This window comes from Sorex araneus, chromosome X, assembly GCF_027595985.1.
Source record: "Sorex araneus isolate mSorAra2 chromosome X, mSorAra2.pri, whole genome shotgun sequence".
Taxonomy (NCBI): Eukaryota; Metazoa; Chordata; class Mammalia; order Eulipotyphla; family Soricidae; genus Sorex; species Sorex araneus.
Window position 1 is genome coordinate 290,819,149 of NC_073313.1, and position 26,472 is coordinate 290,845,620.

Here is a 26,472-nt window from a genome sequence, read left to right on the forward strand (position 1 = left end):
GAAACAAAGCTGTGGATGGCAGGATTGAAGTGCAGCTGTCCCAGTGCAGACCAGCACAGCCCACTTGGGTTTTCCCTAACCACCACCTTTTGTGCCCCCACCCCAATAAGTAGATGGTATACTTTCTGCTGGCCAAAAAATATATTAGCTGGGATCAATGGACTGAAACAGAAACTAACAGAAACTCCAGTAAACTGTAAAATATCAAATCATATTTTAGATCTTGAGAGCCAGTTAGTCTCTGTACATAAATATAAGTGATCTTAGCTCTGTGCTAACAAAATTTGATTTTATAATAATAGCAAAGAGCCATAGTGTTAGGACTACAGTACTGCAATATTCTAGTGGGAGTAGAACCCAAAGACATCGATATAATTCTGAAATCAAATTACGGCTAAGAGAAGAGCTTCATTAAGAACAGCAATCACCAATGTGGGGACCAGGAGGCACTGCAGCATTTAGGGCTCACACTAAGCATGCGCCCAACCAGGGTTGGATTCTTGGCACCACATGGTCCCCCTAAGCATAACAGGATGCAGTCTGGAGGCCCCAAGCACCACAGAGTATGACCTGGAGGTCCCCAACACCACTGAGGCAGCCCAGGAATCTCAGGCTGCAGGACCCCAACAGCCTCAGGCCTCAGCCCCTGCATTTGAACCCTGTTCAAAATAAACACTGTATGCATATTTGGAAATGATGTGATAAAGATTAGTATTTCTCTTTAAATCTCTAGGAAAGTAGTTTTATTACATAGAAAGATTGCTCTAGACAATAAAGTAGTTTTTTTTAAAAAAAACTCAGTTATTATTGCTGGGGAGATGGCTCAGAGGGGTGGGAGCATGTCTTACAGGAGCAAGGCCCCAAGTTCAGTCCCCAGCCCTGCACACTCACACCCCAGCACTCAGCCCAGAGTTCTCACCACAGTGTACTAACACTGCTGCTTGCTGAGTGTAGTTGCTATAAAATAAGTAATAAAATAAACTGTATATACTCAGGTGTATTGATCAATATTGCCAAGGGACCATGCAGTATGGATAACAGAACCAGTATGGAGAACTCCCATGCTCTATCCCTTTGACCTCTCTCCCAAGTCCTGCAGGAAGATCCTCCTCATGATACAGGGAGGAGCCTGGGCTGAGGGGAAGTAATTCGAACTCAAGGCAGCTGAATGAAGCTTCCTGGCTTCCGCCTCCCAGGGAACAGAGATGATGGCAGTGCTGTCAGAGGAACCCATGTGAGGACTGAGATGCTGAGATGCTGGGAAAGAAAGATGGGAGCTTCCCACCTCCAGTCCAGGTGCAGTGACATGCTGTGGAACTGAGGGTCATGCACAGATCCACACATGAGCTGGTTCTGCTCCTGGGAAAATGGGGAGCATTTTCCCTTTTAGCCTGCCTGGACATCCCTTTTCCAGGGAAACAGCCTCCTTTTTGTTTTGTTTTGCTTTGCTTTTGGGGTCACACCCTCAATGCTTGGGGGTTACTTGTGGCTCTGTACTCAGGAATTACTCCTAGAGGTGCTCAGGGAACCATATGAGATGCTGGGGATTGAACTCAGGCCAGCTGTGTGCAACACAAACGTCCTAACCACTGTACTATTGCTCTGGCCCCAGCCTGTTTGTTTTGTTTTCCATCACTGGCTCTCCTCCCCTGAGCCACATTTGTTATGAATCGGGGCCTACCTGACCCAAGAGCTCACCACAAGGCTTTTCTACCTCCAGGTTGCACACATTTCAGACAGCAGGAAAAGAACTGGGGCCTCTGGAATACTAGCAGTGAGCTATGCCATCAAACCCACCCGACACTCTTGACATACTATCACCATTTTAGAGGTGAGATGACGGAGAGTTGGTGATGGTAAGAACCTCAACCTTCCATCTCAACAGGCCCATCCCCTCAGCTCCTGAACCTCTGCTTGCCGTCACACCCTACCAAGTGAGATTAGTTTCCAGCCTCCACGCCCAACCATTTCAGTTTCTGAAACATGCACTGCCCTGTGACAGCTCATCAAATTTCACTCTGCGCACACCTTCTATCACTGGGTAAAGAAGGGCAGGGAAAGTGAAGAGTAACTCTCAGTCCAATTTCTCAGAGAGTCCTGGTGGGGGCTAAGCACAAAGACTGGACCTCAGCATAGTGGTAGCACAGCAAACCCGGTGACACAACCACCAAGTTTAGTGAGTGAAAACAGTAACAGAAAGCTCAACCAGTTAATAAATCCTCAGAAAATGACTTCAGTGACACCATTGTGAAGATGTTTAATGAGCTCAGAGAAACAATGACGCAAGTAGTTGGCAAATCACAAGAAAGTATGAGTACTGAAATGAGAAAGCTCAAGTAGAAATGAAGAGCCTGAGAGGTGACATGAAAATTCAAGAGGTGGGGCTGGAGTGATAGCATAGTGGGTAGGGCATTTGCCTTTCACGTGGCCGACCCGGGTTCAAATCCCAGCGTCCCATATGGTCCCCTGAGCACCGCCAGGAGTAATTCCTGAGTGCAGAGCCAGGAGTGGCCCCTGTGCATCGCCAGGTGTGACCCAAAAACCAAAAAAAAAAAATTCAAGAGGAGCCTGAGCGTCAGAGGAACAGCAACTGAGAAAGTAATCAAGAAGCTTCAAGATGATATGGAAGAAACTGTTAGAAAACAACAATAGGTAGAAAATTGCCTGGAAAGAAACATATTCATTTCTTTCCTACCAGAGAACAGTGGGATCAGCTCAAGAGGACCGAATAAGAGCCATCAGAATTCCTGAAGAACAGAAAGGCAAATCCAAAAGTTAAAGAAATCACAGAAAAGAATTTCCCAACGTTGAGGAATAAAGGCTCCCAGATCAAGAGTCCCAGAGGGTCCCAGCCAAACATAGACTCCAGGACACGTTGTATTCAAGACAACAAACTCCAAAGATGAAGCAGCATGACCAATAAAAGGAACTTACATATGAAGGAAAACCCGTAAAACTCACAGAAGATCTACTTAATGAAACTCTATGAGATAGAAAAGAATGAAGGAATATAATACAAATATTCAATAAACTTAACACATCCCTGGTAATGTGGGATGTGTTAAGTTTACTGAATCTCTCTCCAGCTGGATTGTCCTTCTGATTTGAAGGGACAGCATAGAACTTTAGGGACAGGCAAGAGCCTGGGAAGTCATAGCCTTGAAACCAGTCTTGCGATAAGCATTTTTTTTGAAAGACAAGACAAACTCCTCAGCACTTGGCATTGAGTATGGCATCCACTCATGATACTTAGAGTGGCCCTCTACTACATAAAAAAAAGAGATGTTTACCCCATCATGGTAAGCTATTCTACACATTTGTAATAACAAATTAACATTTCATTTATATGGAAAGCTATATACCTGACCAGGTATTTTTTAAAACATCCATAGAGATGTTTATTACAATTCTTTATTGATTAAACAGTAGCTATAATATTTTCTAACAAAAAGCCAATATTCCCCTTTTAGGATAAAACACACTTTTATAATTCTATAGACCTACAGAATTATATAGACTTTTATAATTCTATAGACCTATTCAGATTCTCCACTTTCATAACTCTTACAGAATTTTACATTTCACTCTTACTGAATTTTACATTTGTAGGACTTATCTATTTCCTGTAAATCTTAAAATTTATTAGCACTGACTAAAAATAATACAATTTTTTTAAGTTTACATACCTGTAAAAGTATAGTTTTTGAAAAAAATTTTCCTTTACCAACTTATCACTGATTTACAGTTTTGTGCAGTTTAGCTCTATTCACCTATATGTATGTGCCCCCACCTCCACAATTGAAAAAAAGGGATTATCCCAAATATGAGATAAATTAGAAATAGTAAGGGAACAACAAAAGGTCAAACTCATCAGAACTGAAGTTTTCTCTCTATAGAACTGAGCTTACATAGGTGCGGTGGAGGCAGGAAGGGTCCTTGGGACACTTGTGGAGGAGGTAGTTTAAGTGTTGCTCTCTGGTGGTAGTTTAAGTGTTGCTGAAAGTAGACTAGAGACTGAACACGATGGCCACCCAGTACCTCTATTGCAAACCACAACATCCCAAAGGAGAGAGAGAACAAAAGGGAATGCCCTGCCACAGAGGCAGGGTGGGGTGGGGGAGATTGCGTTGGGGGGTGGGAGGGATACTGGGATCATCGGTGGTGAAGAATGGGCACTGGTGGAGAGATGTTCTCGAGCATTGTATGACTGAAACACAAGCACAGAAATATGTAAATCTGTAACCTAATCACCACCACATAATCCTCACACATGGGTTTTTTTTTTCAGTAATACCAGGATATTTTTTAAAAACAGATTTTACATAATGGTAGCACCCCACTGTGTTGCCAAAAAAAGTTGACATGAAAATATGTGATGAAAAGACTAGAAGCCACCTGTGTTGGCAGGGACATGGTGAGAATGCAGCCTCATTAACTGATGTGGGAACATCTGGTTCAAACTCTATAGAAAATAGTATGGATATTTCGCAAAGTAGGGATAGAGCTCTCACATGGCCCATTATTCAACTTATTGACTTCTCTCTGCAAAATTGAAAAAAACTTATGTGTACACCTATGTTAATTGTAGTGTCAAGGATAATAGGATATAGAAAGAACCCAAGTGTCCAGTGACAGGTGATGGCTAGAAAAGGTTATGATCTATTAATACAATGGAATAGTATGCAGCTATAAGAAAAGATGAAATCATGAAGCTTGCTGCAAAGTAGATAGAACTGGAGGATATCACGTTAAGTGACTTAATTAGAGACGGACAAATACCAGATGATCTCACTCCTCTGCAACTATAGAGGGACACAGAAACAGTATCAAATGATAAGAAGCCTTTCCCCTGGGTGACAGAGCTGAGATCACCAACTGTGTGGGGGAACGATGGGGGTGGGGGGAGGAGCTAGAGGTGACATAAGGACACTGGGGGAGGGTCAAAGGGCGCCAGGTGGTGGCAGTGAGACACAGTGAGTATACAGATCAAGATCACAAACATTAACACTGTTGAAAACAGGTGACCGAGACACTCAGCATTCAGTAGAAATAAATGCAAATGAATCTGCGATGATCAAGCAGTGACATGTGCACCCTCTGAGAAAGGCCGGGCCATGGAACCTCCATGAACCCCCTGGGGCAGTCTTGGAGGAAGAAGGGCAGCCAGGACCCAGGACACCTCAGGCAGCCCTGCAGCCAGGTCTTAGTGTTTTTATTTTTTAACTTTTTCAGGCAGCCCTACAGCCAGGTCTTAATATTTTTATTTTTAAACATTTTTTGGTATTGATTGAGGTACTCTGATATACAATACTGCTAATGATGGTCTTTAAAGAACAGCAGGAGTGACAGAGAGGAATCATGCATTGCCAGACGCCATTGCATCTCTTCTTCTCTAGACCTGTGGGTCATGCGGAATTGCTAGCCAGGAGCTGGGAATAGAAAGCTTGTCCCCCAGGGACAAAGCCTGGATTTTTAAAGAGCTGCCATCCCCTGTCACACCTACTTTTGGTGGACAACCACTCTGTGTGTGTGCGTGCGTGTGCACGTGTGTGGTGCCCTGCAGGGGGGTTTCGGGTTGCAGAGACAGGGGAGTTGCCAACCGGCAGCCTCTGGGAGGGTGGGGATGAACATTAAGCATATACCCCCTCTAACTGGTGGTTTTCTTTCATTCTCTACCTCTCCCAGGTGAAGGGTGGGAACAGGCGCCTGGGTGGACCCTACACACCCCCTGCCCAGCTGCCTCTAGGACAAAGGCAGGACAGGAGGACTCACCCTGTTCTTGGATGGCAGCGCTCCCCAAGCCTGCCCCACTGCCAAATGATTCAAACCAACAGCAGCCCCGACCCAGCAAACCCAGCCCACAGTCTGCTCTCGAAACTTCCCAAACCAACGCCGAAACTTGCCCCACCCAGGCTGCCTCTGGGCCAAGAAACAGGACAAAAATGCAGGGGGAACAGTCAAGGCCCAGACAAGTAGGTGTGCTGCTGTGTTTTACTAAGCTGTGCTGATCCAGGCTTAAACAAACAGGCACTCACACCTACAGCCAGGGAAGGGCAGGAAGCAGCCTCCAGGTGTGAGACTGTGTGCTCAGGACACTGGGAATCCACATGAGTGAGCACCCCGGGCCTCCCGGACAGCCCATGCTCTTCAGGTACTCAGAGCACACTCTGGCTTGGAGCCTTCTTGCCCAATGCCCTGGGAGCAGGTCGTGTGAAAGCCCCCGGAGAAGCAGCTATAGATCCTCACTTACACGGGATCTGAGTCAGGGGGGTGCTATTATGGCCTGGCTCAAGGTGGGTTTCTTTCATTTTTTATTTTGAGGACCACACCTGCCAGTACTAGTGGACTGTATGTATGAGTTACTGGGGATTGAACCCGGGTTGGTCACATGCAAGGCAATTGCCCTACCTGCTATACTATAGCTTCAGCCCATAAGCTGGGTTTCTTGATGTGGGATACTGTTTAGACTCTTCATTTTCTGCAACTAAGGCAGTTGTGGAGCCATTTTGTTTTATTAGTGAACCACCGTGAGGTATAGTTACAAACTTACAAACTTCCATGCTTACATTTCAGTCATACAATGGTCAAGTATCCCTCCCTCCATTTTCCACCACCAATGGTCCCAGCATCCCTCCCACCATCCCCTCCCCGGTCCCCCTCCCCCCACCCTGCCTCTGTGGCAGGGCATTCCCTTTTGCTCTCTCTCTCTCTCTCTCTCTCTCTCTCTCTCTCTCTCTCTCCTTTTGGGTGTTGTGGTTTGCAACAAAGGTACTGAGTGGCCATCATGTTCAATCTATAGTTTGCATTCAGGGTGCATCTCCCATCCCAAGCGGATCTCCTAGCACCATTTACTTGGTGACCCCTTCTCTATTTGAACTGCCCTTTCCCTTAGTATGTGAGGCCAGCTTCTAGGATGTGGAGTAATTCTCCCAATACTTATCTTTAATAATCTTGGGTGTTAGTCTCCCTTCTGTTACTTTATATTCCACAAATGAGTGCAATTTTTCTATGTTGGTCCCTCTCTTTCTGACTCATTTCGCTTAACATACTTTCCATGTTGATCCATCTATATGCAAATTTCATGACTTCATCTTTACTAACAGCTTCATAGTATTCCATTGTGTAGATGCACGAGAGTTTCTTTAGCCAGTCATCTGTTCTCGGGCACTCAGGTTTTTTCCAGATTCTGGGTATTGTAAACAGTGCTGCAATGAACATACAAGTGCAGATGTCATTTCTACCATACTTTTTTTGCATCTATGGGATATATTCCCAGGAGTGGTATTGCTGGGTCAAATGGGAGCTCAATTTCTAATCTTTTGAGAATCGTCCATACTGTTTTCCAAAAGGGCTGAATCAGTCGGCATTCCCATCAGCAGTGAAGGAGAGTCCCTTTCTCCCACATCCATGCCAACATCAGTTGCTTTTGTTCTTTTCGATGTGGGTCAGTCTCTGTGGTATGAGATGATATCTCATTGTTGTTTTGATATGCATCTTCCTGGTGATTAGAAATGAAGAGCATTTTTTCATGTGCTTTTTGGCCATTAAGATTTCTTCTTTGAGAAAGTTTCTGTTCATTTCATTGCCCCATTTTCTGATGGGGTTCGATGTTTTCTTTTTGTAGAGTCCAACCAGTGCCTTATAAATCCTTGATATCAACCCCTTATTGGATGGGTATTGGGTGAATATCCTTCCCCATTATGTTGATTGTCTTTGAATTCTGTTTGCTGTGTCTTTTGCAGTGCAGAAACTTCTCAGTTTGAGTTACTCTCATCTGTTTTTCTCTGCTTCCACTTGATTGGCCAGTGAAGTGTCCTCTTTAAAGATACCTTTAGCCTCGATGTCGTAGAGGGTTTTGCCGACCATGTTTTCAATGTACTTGATGGACTCTGGTCTGATGTTGAGGTCTTTAATCCATTTTGATCTGAGCTTTGTGCATGGTGTTAGGTAGAGATCTAAGCCCTTTTTTTTTTTTTTTTTTGCATGTAGCTGTCCAGTTTTGCCAGCACCATTTGTTAAAGAGGCTTTCCTTGCTTGTGGAGCCAATTTTGATTAAAATTAAACACTATTAAGTCAAACAAGTCCTTCATTCTTCTGTTTTCTGCTGCTGTTTTGATTGAAAAGTACAGCCTTATCTTCATTTGTCAAATACTTCATATCAAGAATTTCGAAAAGGAGGATCTGAAGTAATAAATCATGACTCACCTCCCTTAGCTCCCCCAGATGGCAGTAAGGTCAAGTTGCAGCACTACTGATTTTCCAAGTGCTCATTATCTGTCTTTTCTGAAGGGGTAAGCTATTCAAGGCAGTGAGGGTAAAGATCATACCTCGCTAATTAGCTCACTGCAGAGTAGCCTGCCAGTGCTGGGGACAGGCAGGAGCTCTCCCACATGGCTGGCGACAGAACTGTCGCTGTAGTTCAGATGGAAAAACATACTGGTTGCCCACTAATCAAATCATGTATTCTCTGTTTCTCGGGATCTGCATGTAGATTAGAATAAAGAATTTGAGAATGTTCCATGGCCCTGGCCACAGGACAACATGACATCAGGGGCTTGGTGGGAGGCTAGGAGGTGGACGGGCACAGACTTTGTTGCAGAACTAGAAGCAAAGGAGAGTTTGAGTCTGCACATACAGATAATTTCATTTAGTTGCAGGTCAATCCTGGTCCATACATAACCTAGACCTAAGCAGTTTCAGTAAATATAAACAGTCCCATCACCAGATCAATACAACTCTAAAGGTAATTAAGCGTTCAAAGGAGGGGAACAAAATAAAAATAAAGGAGGAATTGAAATGACAGACTCTAGCCAATGGAGATGGGACAGTGAATCCTTACTTCGTTATTTACTGCTTCGTCTCACTAAAGTTACTTAACAACTTGAATCTTTTGCAAAATGGAAATGCTACCTTGTACCTACTGGCGCAGCTCTGGAAAGGTGAGCCTGTGTTCATTTAACTATGGGTGTTATTTAGTCACACACAGCAGCCATTGGAATGACCATGGCACGGGACAGCTCTCTATCAGTTTAGACACTAGTGCTGACATGGAGGACCAGCCCCAACAGATTCTTGCCCAGTAAGAGCTAAGAGCTCTGGGCTAAAACTCAAGCACCTGGCCCATGTCAGGCACTACACACCCTCACCGTGTAAAATTACAGTCCTCTGGCCAACTGGCAGACACCAACACCCGGCTCCAACCTTCCACAGCCCGCTCCACAAAAGTAACCAGATCAGGTTCTTCTGGTTGGTTTCTCTTTCTCACCAGCTGTCAGCTTTTATTTAAGGGGTGGGGGGGCTAAGGAGAGAGAGAGAGAGAGAGAGAGAGAGAGAGAGAGAGAGAGAGAGAGAGAGAGCATCAGACCAAGGGCGTCTTCTCCACACTCCCTAAGCCAGACTGCATTTGTGTAGGCCAGCCTGGAGGTGTTTTTCTCCATGAAGGACCCATTTCTTAGATCTCCTCTCCTCTCCCGACATATAAAAGCCTCATTTTCCTTCAAGAGAAAGGAGATAGAGAAGAGTTGGAAAATGAGGAAGTTCTGTAACATGAAGATGGATCATAAAAAAACTAACAGTGAATGCAGCACAATAGGCCCAGACCTAGAAAACAGAACACGGGGCAAGGTGTGCGTGTGTATGTGTGTGTGTGTGTGTGTGTGTGTGTGTGTGCATGCTTGCACATGTGTGGATCAGTATGTAGAAACAGATGCTTTACTCAATGGTTTCAAGGTATCTTGGTAGAAAAAGCTTATCTTAGGGATACCAATGTAGGAAGGTGAATTACAATGTGGGTGTTACTTGGGAGGCCTTGCAGCCTTAGCATAAGTGGACCAGACAATTAATTTCCTTTGTCCATTTATTTAACCCAAGCATGTGTGTGTGTGTGGAGGGGGGGCACCAGAAGCGACTATATCAACTCTGTGAGAGAACACAGAGTCCCATCCTCCTGATGGGACTTGCTGACTTGGTGACAGGAGTTGCACAGTGACTAATAACTCGGCTGGGATAATAGCACTGACCACTCACTACTCTCCAAGGCCCTGAGTTTAATGCTTCCCATTTCATCCTCACACTAAACCTCTAAGAGATAGTACTGTGAAAAATCAATACTGCTGAAGAATGAGGGAGAGAGAAGAGGGAGAAAGGATAGCTTGTCCTCAACAGCATGACTTTGTGGCCCACTGGCAAACATCTGGAATCCCTTTTGGTTGTCACTACCCCTAGCTGCCACTAGCTTGCAGTGGCTTCAGTCAGGGGTGCTGCCAGACTTGCCACAATATGCATACTGCGTCCCACGACAACTATCAGCCCCAATGTCAACAGTGCAGAGACTGAGAAATTGCGATTAAATGGTTGTTGTTGTTTTTTTGTGGCCCACAGAGTAGTTTAAATTATATCATTCTGATTCGCCTTTATAAGATTTTAACTAGGTTATCAGCATACACTTTATTGCTGAGTCACATCCCAGCTCCAGCCATTTTATAGATGAAAATTTATACTTAATTATGGTAAATGTTTTTTGCTCACCACCATTTTAGTGAGGAAGCACCAGACACCCAGCGAGGTGAAGTACCTAACTCAGTCATTGGCAAGGCTGGGACTCAAAGGGACATGTCTGCAGAGTAATGGCCAGGCTGTCCCATCCCCCCCCAGCCTTTCACTTTCTTACATTAAGGGGTATTTGCTCTCTGCCTATTTTAGTGCTTTATAGGTGTCGACCCTGGGGTGCTCAGGGCACCCGGGGCTCCCCTTAGGCATTCTGGACTCATTCCAGTCCCTACCACATACTCTATAGTAAAATAGAAATGGAGCCATTTACAATGACTCTACACTGGTGGTGTTGGTCATGGTTGAACTGGGTGACAGGCACCTAGGGACCACACCAAAATTCTTACGTTTTGATCTTTTGAATTTCCTGTAAGTTTTGACTGTTTGTTGTTGTTGTTGTTGTTTTTTCTTTTTGGGTCACAGCCAGCAATGCACAGGGGTTACTCCTGGCTCTGCACTCAGGAATTACTCCTGGCGGTGCTCAGGGGACCATATAGGATGCCGGGAATTGAACTAGGGTCGGCCTTGTGCAAGGCAAATTCCCTACCGGCTGTGCTATCGCACCAGCCCGTTTTCTTTTGTTGTTTTTTTAAGTGGCTCTTTGGAAAGTTGTGTCGGGGTAAGTCAACACCAATTGCTGAAGTGAGATTTCAGCTCTGCACAGCTGTCCCTGAACTGTGGGATCCCCCATGGCCTCCCTTTACAAGCAGCTCCAGGCAGTCCCTCACGAGACCGTGGGTCACAGTGAGCTGTTCTGTCAACTTCCAGCAAAGAAAGGACTTTTTCTAGCCTCTGCTCATCCCAGAGTGAGTCTCCTGGGAGGGGGGGATTTCACACACCCAGGATGTGGGGGCTGCCTGGAAAGGTGGGTGCCACCATCTGTATCTCCTCACCCCAACAGCTGACAAGGTCGAGGTCAGAGAGAAAGGCTGGCTGGCATAGGACCGGCTCCCAGACTTTCCAGAGAAGAGCAAAAGGACAGGCAGGCACATTGTTCATCTTCTACCATCGCCAATGACATACTTGGGGTAATGATTTGACAGTGCTTAGGCATAATTTCCTTGCTAAAAAGGGGAAAGGGGCTGTACTAAAAAGCAGGCAACCAGGACACACAAAGATTTCCTGCTGTTACCTATCACTCCCACAAGACAAACTTGGGGCCACACCTCCCTCACCTCCCTCCCAAAGAAACAGCCAGAGCCCAGGTGGGCTGGGAGGGTGATGAGATAGGAGGTGAACATGCCATGAACATTCACCTGTTCCCATAGCAAAGGTCGCGGACTGTGAGCACCAGCCTCCAGAGTTAAGAGATCCTGAATGGGAGGCACCTGACGAGGAGGGAGCCTGGAATGGCTGATGGTTGCCAGGGTCTGTTTCATTGGTGTTTCCAAAACCCTTGGGGGATCCTGCGGCAAAGTGGGCAGGGGAAGAGGGAGAGACAACTGCCACACCCCAACTGAAGACAAACACACGGGGGTGGGAGGGGTGGGGAGTGGGGGCGATGCCGCCAGCAGGTCAAACTGAACCTAGGAGGTGAGAGGTGAGTGCATCAGCAGCCTGATAGTGCCTGCAGGCTCCCTGATACCCCAAATGCTGCTGTGTCTCTGTCAGACTCAAACAACTCAGGACCAAGTTTTCTGAGAAATTAAATGGCCAAAAGTTAGGTATGTGGGAGCCACACCCACCAACCACTTCCGGCTCAGTTATACATACTCGTTTATTGGCCTTTTTTCAGAGACTCATAAATCAATCTCGAAAGAGATCAAAAGCTGCAGTTAATCTTGGATCTGTGCAAGGCTGAACAGACCAGGGTAAACTGAAGTGGGGCTGTTCAGCCTGGTTCCTGCCCAAGCAACCCCCCCCCCAAGTTGCTTGCTCCCACAATCCAAAATTGCCACCATGCCTCTGTCTCAGGACAGACCCCACCTAGATATTAACCTGATGAAAATTCAAATAGTGGATTTTATGACTAAAATCTCCAGGCTTTCTGAGTTGGGGTAGGCTACCTTCCCCCACTTCCCTATACTCCTAGAAGCACTGGCAGTCATCCCCATGAACCAACTCCAGCTCCACCATGTAAGCTCTACTACTGGCCTTGCCGCAGAGACCCACAAACAAATCTTGAAAGAGACCAAAAGTCAGTTAATCTCAGTTATGTGCATGACCGAGTAAACGTGGGTAAATCGGAGTGGGGAAGGTTGGCCTGGTGCCCACCCAAGCAGAGCCTTAGCAGTCACTTGCTTTCACAATCCAAAATTGCCACCATACCCCTGGCCCGACTGCACTGTCTCAGGATGGACTTCACCAAAATATAATCTGCTGAAAATTCGGGTATGTGGGTTTTGTGGCTGAAATTCCAGGCTTTCTTGGAGTTGGAATGGGCTACTCTTCCCCCCCAACCTCCCTGTACTTCCAGAAGCCTCAGTAGTCCTGTCCACACCCCAAAGCTACCACTCTGTTAAAAAACTACTCCAGTCTTACTGTCCCAATAAAAATACTGAATGCCCTGAAAAAACACGATGACCTCTTAGTACTGCAAACTATAATGCACAAAAGGAGAGAACAAAGAAATGTGCCTGCCAAGAGACAGGATGGGTTGTAGCGGCGGGGAGGGGATGGTGGGGATGGTGGGAGGGAAACGGGAGCCAGTGGCAGTGGGAAATGTACACTGGTGGAGGGATGGGTGCTGGATCATTTTATGACTGAAACCCAATCATAAGCAGCTTTGCAATATTCTATCTCACGAATATTCAATAAAATAATTTTTAAAAAACCCACCCCCCCTCCCACAAACAAAAGGCCCCAACGGATCCAGGAGAATGTGAAGTAAAGAAAGCCGGAAGCAACAAAAAATAATTAAACATAAAGGTGCACGGACTCATAAAATCTCTCCCTCGACCCTCCCTCCACATAGGGTGTTCACTGTTATACTAAAAGTTTGACACCTGAGTAGTTAAGGGTAGGTTCCCATGAAAACAAACATAAATCCCTATGCAAGTTCTATTTCTTTTTTCACCATTAAATTAATGCTCCTTTTAAGAACTATGCTTGTCAAGGTGGCTGGCAGTGGGGTGGGGAGGAGGATGGGAGGAACTTGGGACACTGGTGGAGGGAGACTGGTGCTGGAACATCGAATGTCTAAAACTCAACATGAATAACCTTGTAGATCATGATGCTTTAATAAAATAAAATAAAAACAAAAAAAGAAAAACAATGTGCTTACCAGCTTATGTATTAATGGCATAATTTTCAGTCTTAAAAAGAAAATGCCAAAATTCTTACCGTGAAGGTGGGGGGTGGGGGTGGAAAGGGATATCCACAGGTTAGGGAACAGAGCTTAAAGCTGACTAACCAGAGGAGAGGTGGCTCCAAGGGCTGAATGTACGCTTCAGTGAGAGAGGACTGGGTTAGATCTGGCACTGAGTGGCCAGCCAGACACTGTGATGACCCTTACATAGAGCAGAGTAACCCCTAAACACTGCCAGGGGTGCAAAATCCCCAAACCTCCGAGGAACCAAAACCTGTCTTATGTATTACAGTTAATAAACATCTAAAAATATACACATATCTCCAAACAACCTGAAGGTAGAGTGAATTCAGTAACTGCAGAACAGCAAAAAAGGGAATTTGATTGGTTGATTGGAAGAAGGTTCTGAGAAGTCCAATTGAGCCCCAAATAAAGTTATAAGCCAGAGCCTAAGTTCTGTGATGTATAGGAGAGGGAGAAGAATTTGACTTCGCTCCAACCGCTACTTCAGATGTGGAAGAGAAAGAAGTTGTCAAAGAACTCAGCTACTGCTTTCATTGAAACATAAAAGGTGATAATTAATTTAGACAGCTGTATGGCTAATGACCAGGGTGACTTTATTTCCGGGAACAACAACAAAAAATAACACACATATAATAAGATGATTTTCCTAGACACCACAGTGACTGGCTTATTTCATTTCTATCTTATCACTTTATACGAAAAGAAAAAATCAACAGACACACACTAAAACATACCTTGTGGCCCCTTAAATTAGTGGATTTAAAATTAAAACTTGAAGCAATATTTTGTACACTTTGATTGAAACTCTATTTACAAATTAAATTGCACTTATGAAGATAGCAACATTTCTAATAGGTTGCTTTGATTTATTATGGTTTTTTTCATATCTTGATATAAAATTCAAAATGTTTTCTTCAATACAAATCACACTTTCTTTTTGCAGTACATAATTTATCACCTGAATTTCCAGAACCATTTATCTCTTGTGCTTTTCTGCTTTATTACATGTTACAAATGGCACATACCTCTCCAAGAAGATACAATCAACATCGCACTCAATGTAAGAGATTCATTCTTAAAGAGTTAATGGATAAGAAAAAAAAAACAGGAAAAAAACATTATCAGTCCAATCCTTTGGTTCATCTTTTTTTAAAAAATGAATTGATGAAATTCACAAACCAGAGGTTAACTTTTCTTTCGGGTTAAAAACAAAACTGACAAGTACATTGCTGAGTAAAATTCAACACTGCTTAAAAAGTACCACATTCCTCAACTTATATCACTGCTTAAGGACTCAACCATGTACAACTGTATTGACATGACTACAGGATACAGTAAGGCACAAGCGGATGGTACAAATAAAAACAAATACTTTAGGACTGGTACGTTCCTTTTCTGCACAAATGCTAAAATATGTACCGTTTTCAAGATAAAATAACAACAAAAAAACCTTTTTTGAGGGGGTTATGAAACTATCTATACAAAAATTTTAAATTTATACCATCTGAGCTGCCAAAAAAGGGTTTTAAAAAGTATTGACTTTTCCCCAGACATAAAACTTTCATCAATAGGTCCAAGAGATGTCCTATTGGTTCAGAATGTCCCAGCACTGGAGCGGGGCGGGAGGAGAACCAACATTGCCTTTCGAGTCTCTCCCTTACCCAACATAAGACAAAATGAAGGTCTGATGCTTACAGTAGTGTACGCTACTTCTCACCACCAGCTGCCATTAAGAAGGTGCCCAGGGCACCTGGTGAGCCCTGGTGTGCTGCCAGTGGGGCCCCAAGAGGAAGGCACTTCCACAGAGGGCGTGGGCCGCACCCCCGTGGCACCAGGCCAGGCTGCCCAGGCTCTGCCCGCCTGAGGCTCCTCCACAGCAGGGAAGACACGGGAGGTAAGACTTGAACGGTGAAACGCTACACAGATGTGGTCACTCGGTCAATGGCGTGATTGACCTCGTTTTTGTTGGAATCCAGTCCTTTAGCAGCATTCATGTCATTCCGCAAATTCTCCACTGTCTTTTTCATGTTCTTTAACTCCCCCGGGTGTGGTGTGGCTCGCCTTAGAAGTGTCCTCTGAAAAAACAAACAGGGTTAGCTTCCTCCCTCTTTCACACAAGTAGCCACAGCCGAAGGCCAGGGCCTTACCCTGTAAATCTCCCCTTACTCCAGATAAAGAGCTGGGGAGAAAGCTGCCCTGGGACCCCACATGCTGGCCGGTAGCTTACGGAGGATGGAAGTATTGCCTAGAAGTGATCTGGTGGGGGTAGTAGGGCTACTTTTGGAACATTTTAAAGTGTTTGAGATGAGTGGAAGATAAAAATAAAGTTCTGTTACTTGAACAGCAGGGACAAAAACCCACAAAAACCTTTCTAAGATATGGGATGTGGAGGAAGAAAAAGATAACGGGGCAAAAAAAAAAAAAAAACCCTCAATTAAAATCATTGTGATGTTCTACTATTACCCCAAGTGGTTTTGACTTCTTTCAACTCTGAGGCACTGGGAGATAAGAGAAGAGGAAGTCAGAATGATTTTCTTATTTGGCTGCTGTCTGTGCTACTTATGGTTCCATAAAGACAGTTCACATTCTCCTAATAAAGACCACAGTGCTGGAAGTAACTGGATATGGTCAATTATTATTTCGGGGGTGGTGCTAGGGATAAAACCCAGGACCTCACACGTGTAAAGCATGTGCTCTACTAGTGATTCACATCCCTGGCCATGGCAATTACATGTTATCGAACATGTTACATGTTTATCTACCATGAAATAACACTGACATCTTCTAAATTGCAAGTCTAAGAATTTCACAAGAAGCTAAAGCAGGTTAACAAAACACTGTGAGAGCAACTCAAGAGGCAATAAGTGACCGGTGATAAAATCCCACCCAGCAAGTCAGGAGGTCAGCAGTAAGAGTTATTGATATTCAAGTCACTTGGTCATGCCTGACTCCCATTTCACTCCACTATGTAAAAGCACATGTACCATGTTAGATAATCTCCTGCATGGTGACAGCTGGAATAACAATGACTGCAGACAAGACTTTAAAACCCACCTCTGTGGCCTGAGAACTGCAAAGACGCCCTCTAAATCCTGTTTATGACACGTCCGACTAGGTCAAGGAGTTTGAAGAAGCCAAAATAAGCTTATGGGAGGACTTGAAGAGTTTCCTCTGAATCCTAGAGGGGTTGATAGCTGTGGGACACTTTCAAGTATGGGTGGGAATGTGGGGTGGGGCAGTTTTCTCACATCTAGTCCTGACTACTGAATTACAACCTGGAAAGCGGCCTGCCAAAGACCGAAGCCCACAGTGGGATGATGTTGGTGTCCTAGTTTTATGAAGGAAAGAATTCAGGAGGCAAATCCATGAGGGATTGCCTAAGGTAACAACCTCGTATAGCAGTATGAGGGTGGTGGTGGCAAAGGAGAAAATTCATGATGAACAGCAAAATGTACAAAAACCCCACAAGTCTCTCAGCTACTATTAAGAAAACAGTGGTGGGGGAGGAGGCCCCCCAGTGGGGTTCTTGGAGGCCATGGGCCTTCCATCAGGCAGACTCAGTCTGGCCAAGTACTGCTGCATGACCCTTGAGCTTCTGAGCACTGTTTTGGAGGTAAAAATAAAAAGAACTGAGTGGATGTGTGGTGAGCCTGTCAGCTTCACACTCAGGAGTCCCCTGGTGAAAGGGGAGAAATAAAAATAGCAAACAGTGGAGGTGGACCTATCACACATATACAACAAACAAAAGAGTTTTTTAAATGAATCATAGAAGTTTTTTTGAAAACTGAAAGTAGAAGGCAAACATGAAATAGAACATCAAAGGCATCTATACATGATGCCTATTTTTAGTCAAAATTGATTTTAGTTTTGAATTTACATGAAGGCCAAGAGCCTCCTCCACTACCGTTTCATTGTCCTCTTCCTCCTTCTCATCTTCCAAGAACCGGATGGCGCTGACCCTGTGCACAGCACGCTCATTCCAGGCCTCGTCGGAGACGTCACTCACCAGGTTCTCCAGTGCCCCACAACGGGGCAGGTTCTCTGTGGGGAGGAGACCAGGGTCAATAGGAGCCTCGGCCAACCTGAACAGTTGCTGCATTTCCAGAGGCAAATCACAGGTGTGATCCCACAAGCAGAGGCTCAACTGCTCACTCTTGGCTTTAAAAAAACAAACTCCAGGGAGCCCAAATGATAGTGCAGCAGGGAGGGCACTTGCCTTGCATGTGACTGACCCAGGTTTGATCCCCAGCATCTCATATGGTCCCCCAAGCACCGCCAGGAGTGACCTCTGAGAATCTCTGGGTATGGCCCAAAACCTGAACTAAAAAAAATCTCAAAACAGACCATAGGGCCTGGGTTTCCCTTTGTTTTCAACAAAGTCTAATTTCATTTGAAAATCATATGAAGTATGTGTTACATGTATGTGTTCAACATTTCATTGCATAATGTCACTGCCACTTGGAAAATTTTTTCCTACTCTATGACTCCTGGTCATCACGGGGTACACATGCTGAATCAGGTAATCTTCTTAGGATCAAATTCGACCACTTTGTTTTCTGGAGTCTTAAATATTCATGGCTAAGGCTTGCAGGGAACTGTGGCCTCACCATACCCCTGTAGTTTTTTCATTAAAACCTGCTCTCAGCACATGACTTAAGGTAAAACAGTCTTATGTTATATTATTATCACTATTTTTACTTTTTCGAGAGGGGCAGAGGAATCGGAACTCGGGTCGGCCGCGTGCAAGACAAACGCCCTACCCACTGCGCTACTGAGAGAGTAACTCGCCCACACAGCAGAGCCTGGCAAGCTACCCGGGGCGTATTCAATATGCCAAAAACAGTAACAAGTCTCACAATAGAGACATTACTGGTGCCCACTCGAGCAAACTGATGAGCAATGGGATGACAGTGACAGTGTCAATGACAGATTTTTACTTTTAGGCCATACCCAGCGGTGCTCAGGGCATTTTCCTGGCTCAGTGCTCAGGGCTTACTACTATAGAGGCTGGGGGGGGGGGGTCATGTGGAGTGCTGGGGATCAAACATGGGTGAGCCGAGTTCAAAGCATGTACCCTGCTCACTATACTAACTCTGTAGCCTGTGTGTGTGTTAAATATACACAATAATGAGAAAATGTACAATGATTCACAAGAACTCACTGGCTTAAAAATAGTTTGCTGGTGGTATCCCACATGAATCCTCAAAGGAGTCAATGTATATTTTCAGCTTTAGCTATAACCCCAAGCCAAAAGTCTACTGAAGAAACTTCAAACACAACCCATGGATGTGGATGGCACTTACCCAGAGGAGACCCACAACAAGCTCACCGAGTGGGGGGGGGGTTCCCAATATGGATTAGACAAATGGCAACTGCCACGGGGAGTGAGTTTATGGATACACACTATCTCCTACTAATTCCCAAAATTAAAAATTCACCTTGGCAGGTAGGTTCAGAAGGCAGCTGAGGAAGTAAGACACAGGTTAGGATCTTCTCTCCTGTGGCCTGGTCTGTGTCCGTCTGGAACGTAAGCAGAGGCTGCGACTGGTTGTCAGATAACCACAGAGCCTTCAGCTTCAATGTGGTCAGGGATAAAGGCAAATGCAACAACCTAAGTGAAAAATATGAAGGAACAATAGAACACACTGCTTTTGTCTTGGTCTAGAGGATCTCAATTTAAAAGAGAAAGCTGGTGAGAGGGCGGCTGTGTGGTCAGCATCTTCAGGAAAGAACGGGGAGGCCTGAGTCCTGCCCACTTCAGAGGCAAAGGCCTCACTGGCTATAGGGCTGTAGAAGTCACAGGATCAACTAGTGTTTCCAGTGGTATCTTTTGGGACAGGATGAAGGAGCTTCCAGAGATGTGGAAGAGTTTAAGTTGCAGTGGAAAATAAATTTTATATTTATTTATTTTTCATGGACACTCTGCATTCTCAGGAGAGATTATTTTAGGCATCCTACTTTAAACCTTTATCTTTCAGTTTCAAGGTGCTCGCACTTCATTTCCTATGTGATAATTGATATCAATATCAGGTTGTTTCCCTTCCAAATGAGAAAGCACGTGTTAAAAGCCTTGAAATGATTATAATATGACATCTAAAGAGTCATATTATACATAAAGAGTGGGTTTTTTGCTATTGTTTTTGCTTGCACAAATATCTAACAACTGGCAGCAACCACCTATTATTTAAGTAGCACACGCGTAATTGGTATTTTGTCAAAGATTAATCCAATACAGTCATTTTCAACCAGGGGCAATTTTGCCCCAAGTGGACATCTGGCAATGTTTTTAGACATCTTTGGGGTAAGGGGAGCCCCGTTGATATCTAATGATTAGAGGTCATGGATATTGCTAGGCAGTTCTCAACAAGGCATGGGATAACTCTCCTAAAAAATAAGTATGTTGGGTGCTGGAGATGGTACAGTGAGGAGGATGTTTGCCTTGCAAGTAGACTACCCGGATTTGACCCCCCAGCATCCCATATAGTACCCTGAGCACCACCAGGAGTGATTCTGAGTACAGTCAGAGTAAGTCCTGACACTGCCAGTGTGGCTCCCCCCCAAAACTAGGCAGCCACAAATATTAACAGGCCAAGACAAAAACACTATTTTAATGAAAACCAATGATTTACACAAATCAAATTCACTTTGAAAACCACTAAGCCCCAGAGATTCCAGGACTTGAGGGTTTGAAGAGTTCAAAGTTCTATTTACTCAAGTATTTTCACTTTAAGGATGACTTGCAGCATGAATTTTATAAAAATGACTTCAGAGGGTAGATAACCATCACTTTTTGTTAACTACAACATAAGACACACTTCCTTAGATATCTGGCCCATTTATTCCAGAAGAAATTATATGACAGCATGGACTCGGGTTTATTTCCTTCATAAAATGATACACTTACCTCTGCTCAAGGCATGTGGGAAGCCTACCCATAGATTTACCCACAGATTAATCTGGCATTATCAGAATGTATACCATTTTATACGGACAGACCTCTGGAAACTAAGCGAGAATTTTACGTAGAGATATAAAGAGGGGCTGGAGTCCTAAATAGTAAAATTAATCTAAGTAAAATGTAAGCACAAAATGCTAAAGTTAATTTTAAAAAAGTAAAAAGGTAATAAAATCAGCATAGAGTATAACAAGAAACACATTATTAAGAAACTTCTCAGAACAATTACTGTGGTGCAAAATAATTGCAATGGGTTAGTTTTGGAAATAAGGACCTGTTTTCTGTTCCTCACAATCAGCCCAATAAAAGGTCTGTTGGTCCCACACAGGCACTGGGCAGAGTACAAAGACGGGCAGGAGTGGGGGTTAGGTTCTAAAGACACTGCAAAAATGTCTTTAGACAAACACCTAGGGTTACCGCTGAACTTATTATAACAGCCAAGATATGGAAACAACCCAAACACCTAACTACAGACAAATGGTCAAGGAGTTGTGTTTTATGTGCACAATGAAATACTGCTCTAAGAAAGAACAAGATCATGCAATTTGCCATGATGTGGATGGAGCTAGAGATCATGCTGAGTGAAGTCAGTCAGAAGGAAAGGAACAGACACACGATGATCTCTCTTCTATGTGGGACTTAACAATACACACCAAAGTACCAACAAAGGGCCAGAGGCGGCACAATGGAAGACCTGATCCACACAACAGAGGCAGGGAGGGGCTCAAAAAGGGAGGAGTCCTGATTCTCAAAAAACTAGAGGTTGAGCTTCCATTTGATCCAGCAATACCACTGCTGGGAATATATCTCAGAGAAGCAAAAAAGTATAGTCGAAATGACATCTGCACTTATATGTTCATCGCAGCACTGTTTACAATAGCCAGAATCTGGAAAAAACCTGAGTGCCCTAGAACAGATGACTGGCTGAAGAAACTTTAGTACTTCTATACAATGGAATACTATGCAGCTGTTAGAAAAAATGAGGTCATGAAGTTTGCATATAAGTGGATCAGCATGGAAAGTATCATGCTAAGTGAAATGAGTCAGAAAGAGAGAGACAGACATAGAAAGATTGCACTCATCTGTGGAATATAGAATAATAGAATAGGAGTCTAACACCCAAGAATAGTAGAAATAAGTACCAGGAGGCTGTCTCCATGGCTTGGAGGCTGGTCTCATTCTGGGCAACTCAGAGAAGGGAACACGAAGTAAAATGTGGTCGGAGGTCATTCGGGGGAAGGGTGACGTGTGCCGAATGTAGACTAGAGACTGAACACAATGGCGACTCAACACCTTTATTGCAAACCACAACACCTAATCAGAGAGAGAGAACAAAAGGGAATACCCTGCCATAGTGGCAGTGTGGGGTGGGGGGAGATGGGACTGGGGAGGGTGGGAGGGATGCTGGGTTTACTGGTGGTGGAGAATGGGCACTGGTGAAGGGATGGGTTCTCGAACTTTGTATGGGGGAAACATGAGCACAAAAATGTATAAATCTGTAACTGTACCCCCACGGTGATTCACTAATAAAAAATAAATTAAAAAAAAAAGGGAGGAGTCCTAGGGTCCTTGAGAGAGGGAGTGGTTACACAGATGATTGGTGTGGTGTTGGATTTATGTGCATGAGAAAACATTAATAGCATTGTAAACCAAAGAATCTCAAAATTAAATAAAATAAATACTACCCAATGAGAACTATATGTACTTGAGTCTCTGTGAAAAAGACTTGATACTAATGTGCTTCACTGAGTCATATTAGGTAAGAAGTACACATTTTTTTAACCCCTAGAGTCCATTCTGTATTGTGACAGCATACCATGAGAAGGACCACATAACGGGGCCCGTGGGGACATCAGACTCACAACACCCCTTATTCTGCAGTAGCAGTTCTTTCAGTGGGACCAAAAGTGAAATCTCCTGTGCTTATACAACCAATTATTTCTCCCACTGGCTGAAGTCTCTCATACAGTGGCCCCAAAGCAAAGAAGTTTATGTATTAAGTCAAGCACTGAGTGCTGTTCTTTATTTAGAAAAATATCTATAGGGACTAGAAAAATAGTGCAGGGGTTAAGACACCTGGCTTAATTTTAAGGCACTTAGCTGATTTGCTCCCATACATTGCACATGTTCCCAAGCACACCAGGAGTGACCCCTGAGCACAGAGCCAGGAGTAGTTTCTAAGCATGACCAGGTTGTGGTCCAACCCCACCATCCCACCAGAATAATCCCAACAAAACAGAGGGAAACTATCTGTAACATACCACACTATTAAATCTTCAAGTACATTGCCTTTTTACTTTACTGACCAAAAGGGCCATTTCTCTCGAAATCTTACTCCTATTTCTTTCTTAAAATAAGTTAACCTAACATCCACCAGAATGTCAGGTTTCAAGTCTTACACAAGTAATCTATAACCAGAATCCCTATTTTTCTTAGTCACAAAGGCATAAGGAAAAAAAAATCCAGATTTCAAAACTGGCACAAATTAGAGAGACTCAAACACGGTAAAACTAACTTCGACTAATAACTGGCTCCCCAGTTAATAGCTAAAGCCAGGTATAAGGCTAAACGGAGCATCCATAACAATTAACAACTTCTAAAGACAAATTGTATGGTAACAGCAAAAATAAGTGACCAGACTATACAGTGGTCTTATATTCACAAATAACCAAGTCATGTAACTTAAAGAATTATCTACAACACCTCTTCTGCAGAGAAATGAGACGGCCAGGCTTAGACATGAGCCACACAGGAGTAACTCAGAGGGCAGACAGCACAGAGCCAGGAGGAGTGAAGACTCACAAAGGCCCCTTCCTGCCCAGCACTCCCCGCCCAACCTCCACACAGATTCTGTAGAGAGCCGGTCTTCTCCCTGACTCTCTGCAACCCGGGCACAACACACATACACACACACACACAAACACACACATGCACACTCCCCACACACACACCCTCTGCTTCTCTTTGGTGAACCATCCTGCCCACACTCCCATTAGAATCTAGTTGCAAACCCAACTTCAAACTTTTCAAAATGTTTCAAGTTCTAAATATTAACAGAACATAATCTGTGGGGGAAAAAAAAAACAACATTAAACAGTACTAATGTAGCTAAAGGAATAAATTCCTTTACTGCCAATTTTCTACTTCTTTATAGGAACCGCTTTTAACATCTGGGTGTTTTTCATGAGTCTGAAACAGCACTGAGAACAGTATGTACTAGCTCTTCCCACAGAGGCACTCATTCCTTAACTGTAAGGCAACACTTCTGTGTTGCATTTTATCCTTTAATATCTAATCTGGGGGCTGGAGCAATAGCACAGCGGGTAGGGTATTTGTCTTGCATGTGGCCAACCCAAGTTCGATTCCCAGCATCCCATATGGTCCCCTGAGCACCGCTAGGAGTAATTCCTGAGTGCAAATCCAGGAGGTAACCCCTGTGCATTGTCGGGTGTGACCCAAAAAGCAATAATAATAATAATAATAATGATATCTAATCTCCCCCCTTTTTGAGAGAAAACTGACACATAATATTGTCCAATGCAATGATCTATGCTCTTACTGCAAAATGATCACTAGAAGAGGGTTCATCACCTCATAGAATTACCTATTTTTGAGCGAAAACATTTAAAACTAGTCTCTCTCAGAGACTTCCAGTATATATTCTTCTCTTCCCCTTCTGCCCAGCTTTTGTCTTTGTTACTGCAGTGACGAAGGGCCACACATATGCTTGGCCAGAGTACTCTCCCATCTACATGTTCTGCACGGTCTCAAACAGGGATTCTAGGACCCTGTAAGCATGTGTGGGTTGCACCAGGGATCAAGCTTGAGCCTTCACACTTGCAAGGCAGACACTTTTGCCACTGAGCAATCCCCGGACCCTGTGATACAGTATTCTTAATCACAGACACAACATTCAACATTAGATTCCTGGAATTTACTAATTTTCTAACTGGAAGTCACTTTGGACTAATGTTTCCCTATGTCCCCATTTCCTTGAGCTGGCAATCACAATCTGTTGTTTCCATGAGTCTGATTTCTGTTTTCAGGTTCCACAGATAAGTGAAAACTTAGTCTTCCTGTGTATGACTAGGTTTTCCACTTAATGTCTCAAGATTCATCCATGATGTTGTAAATGAAAGAGCATCATTTCCTTTGAAACGCTGGGGCCAGAATGATAATATAGCAGTAAGGCACTTGACTTACATGTGGACAGTCTAGATTTGGTCCCTGGCACCCCACATTGTCCCTCTAGCCTGCCAGAAGTAATCCTTGAGCATAAAGCCAGGAGTAAGCTCTGAACACTGTTGGGGCTGGCACAAAGAAAGAAAACAAATAAGCAAAAGAGAAAAACCAATGGAACTGCCGGATCATATAGTACAGTCCCATTTTTAAAAAATTTCTTGGGATGCCTCCATGCTATTTTCCATGGTGGTTGTACCAATATACATTTTTACTGACAATAACACAAGAATTTTGTCTTCTCCACATCCTTGCTAATATATACTCTCTCTTGCTTTGGTTTTGGTGGTAGGGTGAGTAAAAAGCACTGTAATAGGTATGAGGTTGTATCACTATTTTTAATAAGAATCAAAGGTATAAACTATTTCCTCACTGGAAGCCATTTTTCCCCCTAAGTATTGGTTCAACTAGGACTACAAAGAAGATCCTCACATAATCAAATTTAACTGGTGGGTTCTCTCATGGGAGAGCTGAAAAACTAAGGTAATGTGGACTTCTGTACCTTCTCTGCCGTTGTCACAGAAGGCTTGGTGCTTAGTTTTTCATTACATTTTTAGTCATCCATGCTATACCTTAACGTATCATACTTGTAAAAGCAAAGTATTTGGAAACTAATATTTAGTGTCCCTACTGTCATCTACTAGTTTTATATGCTTGAGAAAAGAGGCAGAAACTTCTGTGCAATAGGGTATGATTGCCCATGGTGTGGCATTTTTGTAGGCCAAATGGCTGACACAATAGCTTTTTTTTTATTAGTTTCTATGCTGAAACTTTAAATAAGTAGTAATTAAATATTTTAATAGCCTTATATTTGGTTATGAATCTATATATACCTGGAATAAATGACACACTTGGCTGACGCAGATGACAGCTATGTAACTCAATTTTTAAAATTTTTTTTTAATTTATTCTTTTATTGAATCACCATGTGGAAAGTTACAAAGCTTTCAGGTTTAAGTCTCAGTTAAACAATGCTCGAACACCCATCCCTTCACCAGTGCACATATTCCACCACCAAGAATCACAGTATACCTCCCCCCTCCCCCCCACCTCCCCGCCCCCCACCCCGCATGTGTAACTGGTAAATTTCACTTTACTTTCACTTTACTTTGATTACATTCAATATTTCAACAAAAAACTCACTATTATTGATTTGGAGTTTCTCCCCCCTAAAGTTGACCTGCCGAAAAGAAAGCATTTGATAATTTGTTTTCCATTGCTGAGAATGAAGAGATATGAGGTCAAGAGGCCACACTAGCAGCCACACGGGTATGGATTTCTGTATTTTAGAATTTTAGTAACTAAGTCCAGAGAAGTATCTGCCAGAAATTGCATCATTGTAAGCTTATACCTCTCAGATACTTTATATTCCACATATGAGTGCAATCTTTCTATATCTGTCTCTTTCTTTCTGACTCATTTCACTCAGCATGATACTTTCCATGTTGATCTACTTATA

The 26,472-nt window shown here is 43.7% G+C and overlaps 1 protein-coding gene across 1 annotated transcript in view; it reads right to left on the minus strand.

Moving 5' to 3' along the window:
* Nucleotides 1-14,389: 14,389 nt before the first annotated feature.
* The window catches only part of LRRC1 (leucine rich repeat containing 1), a 149,014-nt gene continuing 136,931 nt past the window's right edge, over nucleotides 14,390-26,472 (minus strand). Inside the window, exons 12-14 of the mRNA XM_055123441.1 lie at nucleotides 19,258-19,430; nucleotides 17,724-17,860; nucleotides 14,390-15,894 (exon numbers count right to left, since the gene is read on the minus strand). Coding sequence (XP_054979416.1) covers nucleotides 15,736-15,894; nucleotides 17,724-17,860; nucleotides 19,258-19,430 — 469 coding nt within the window. The 3' untranslated portion in view covers nucleotides 14,390-15,735. The remainder of the gene's footprint in view (nucleotides 15,895-17,723; nucleotides 17,861-19,257; nucleotides 19,431-26,472) is intronic.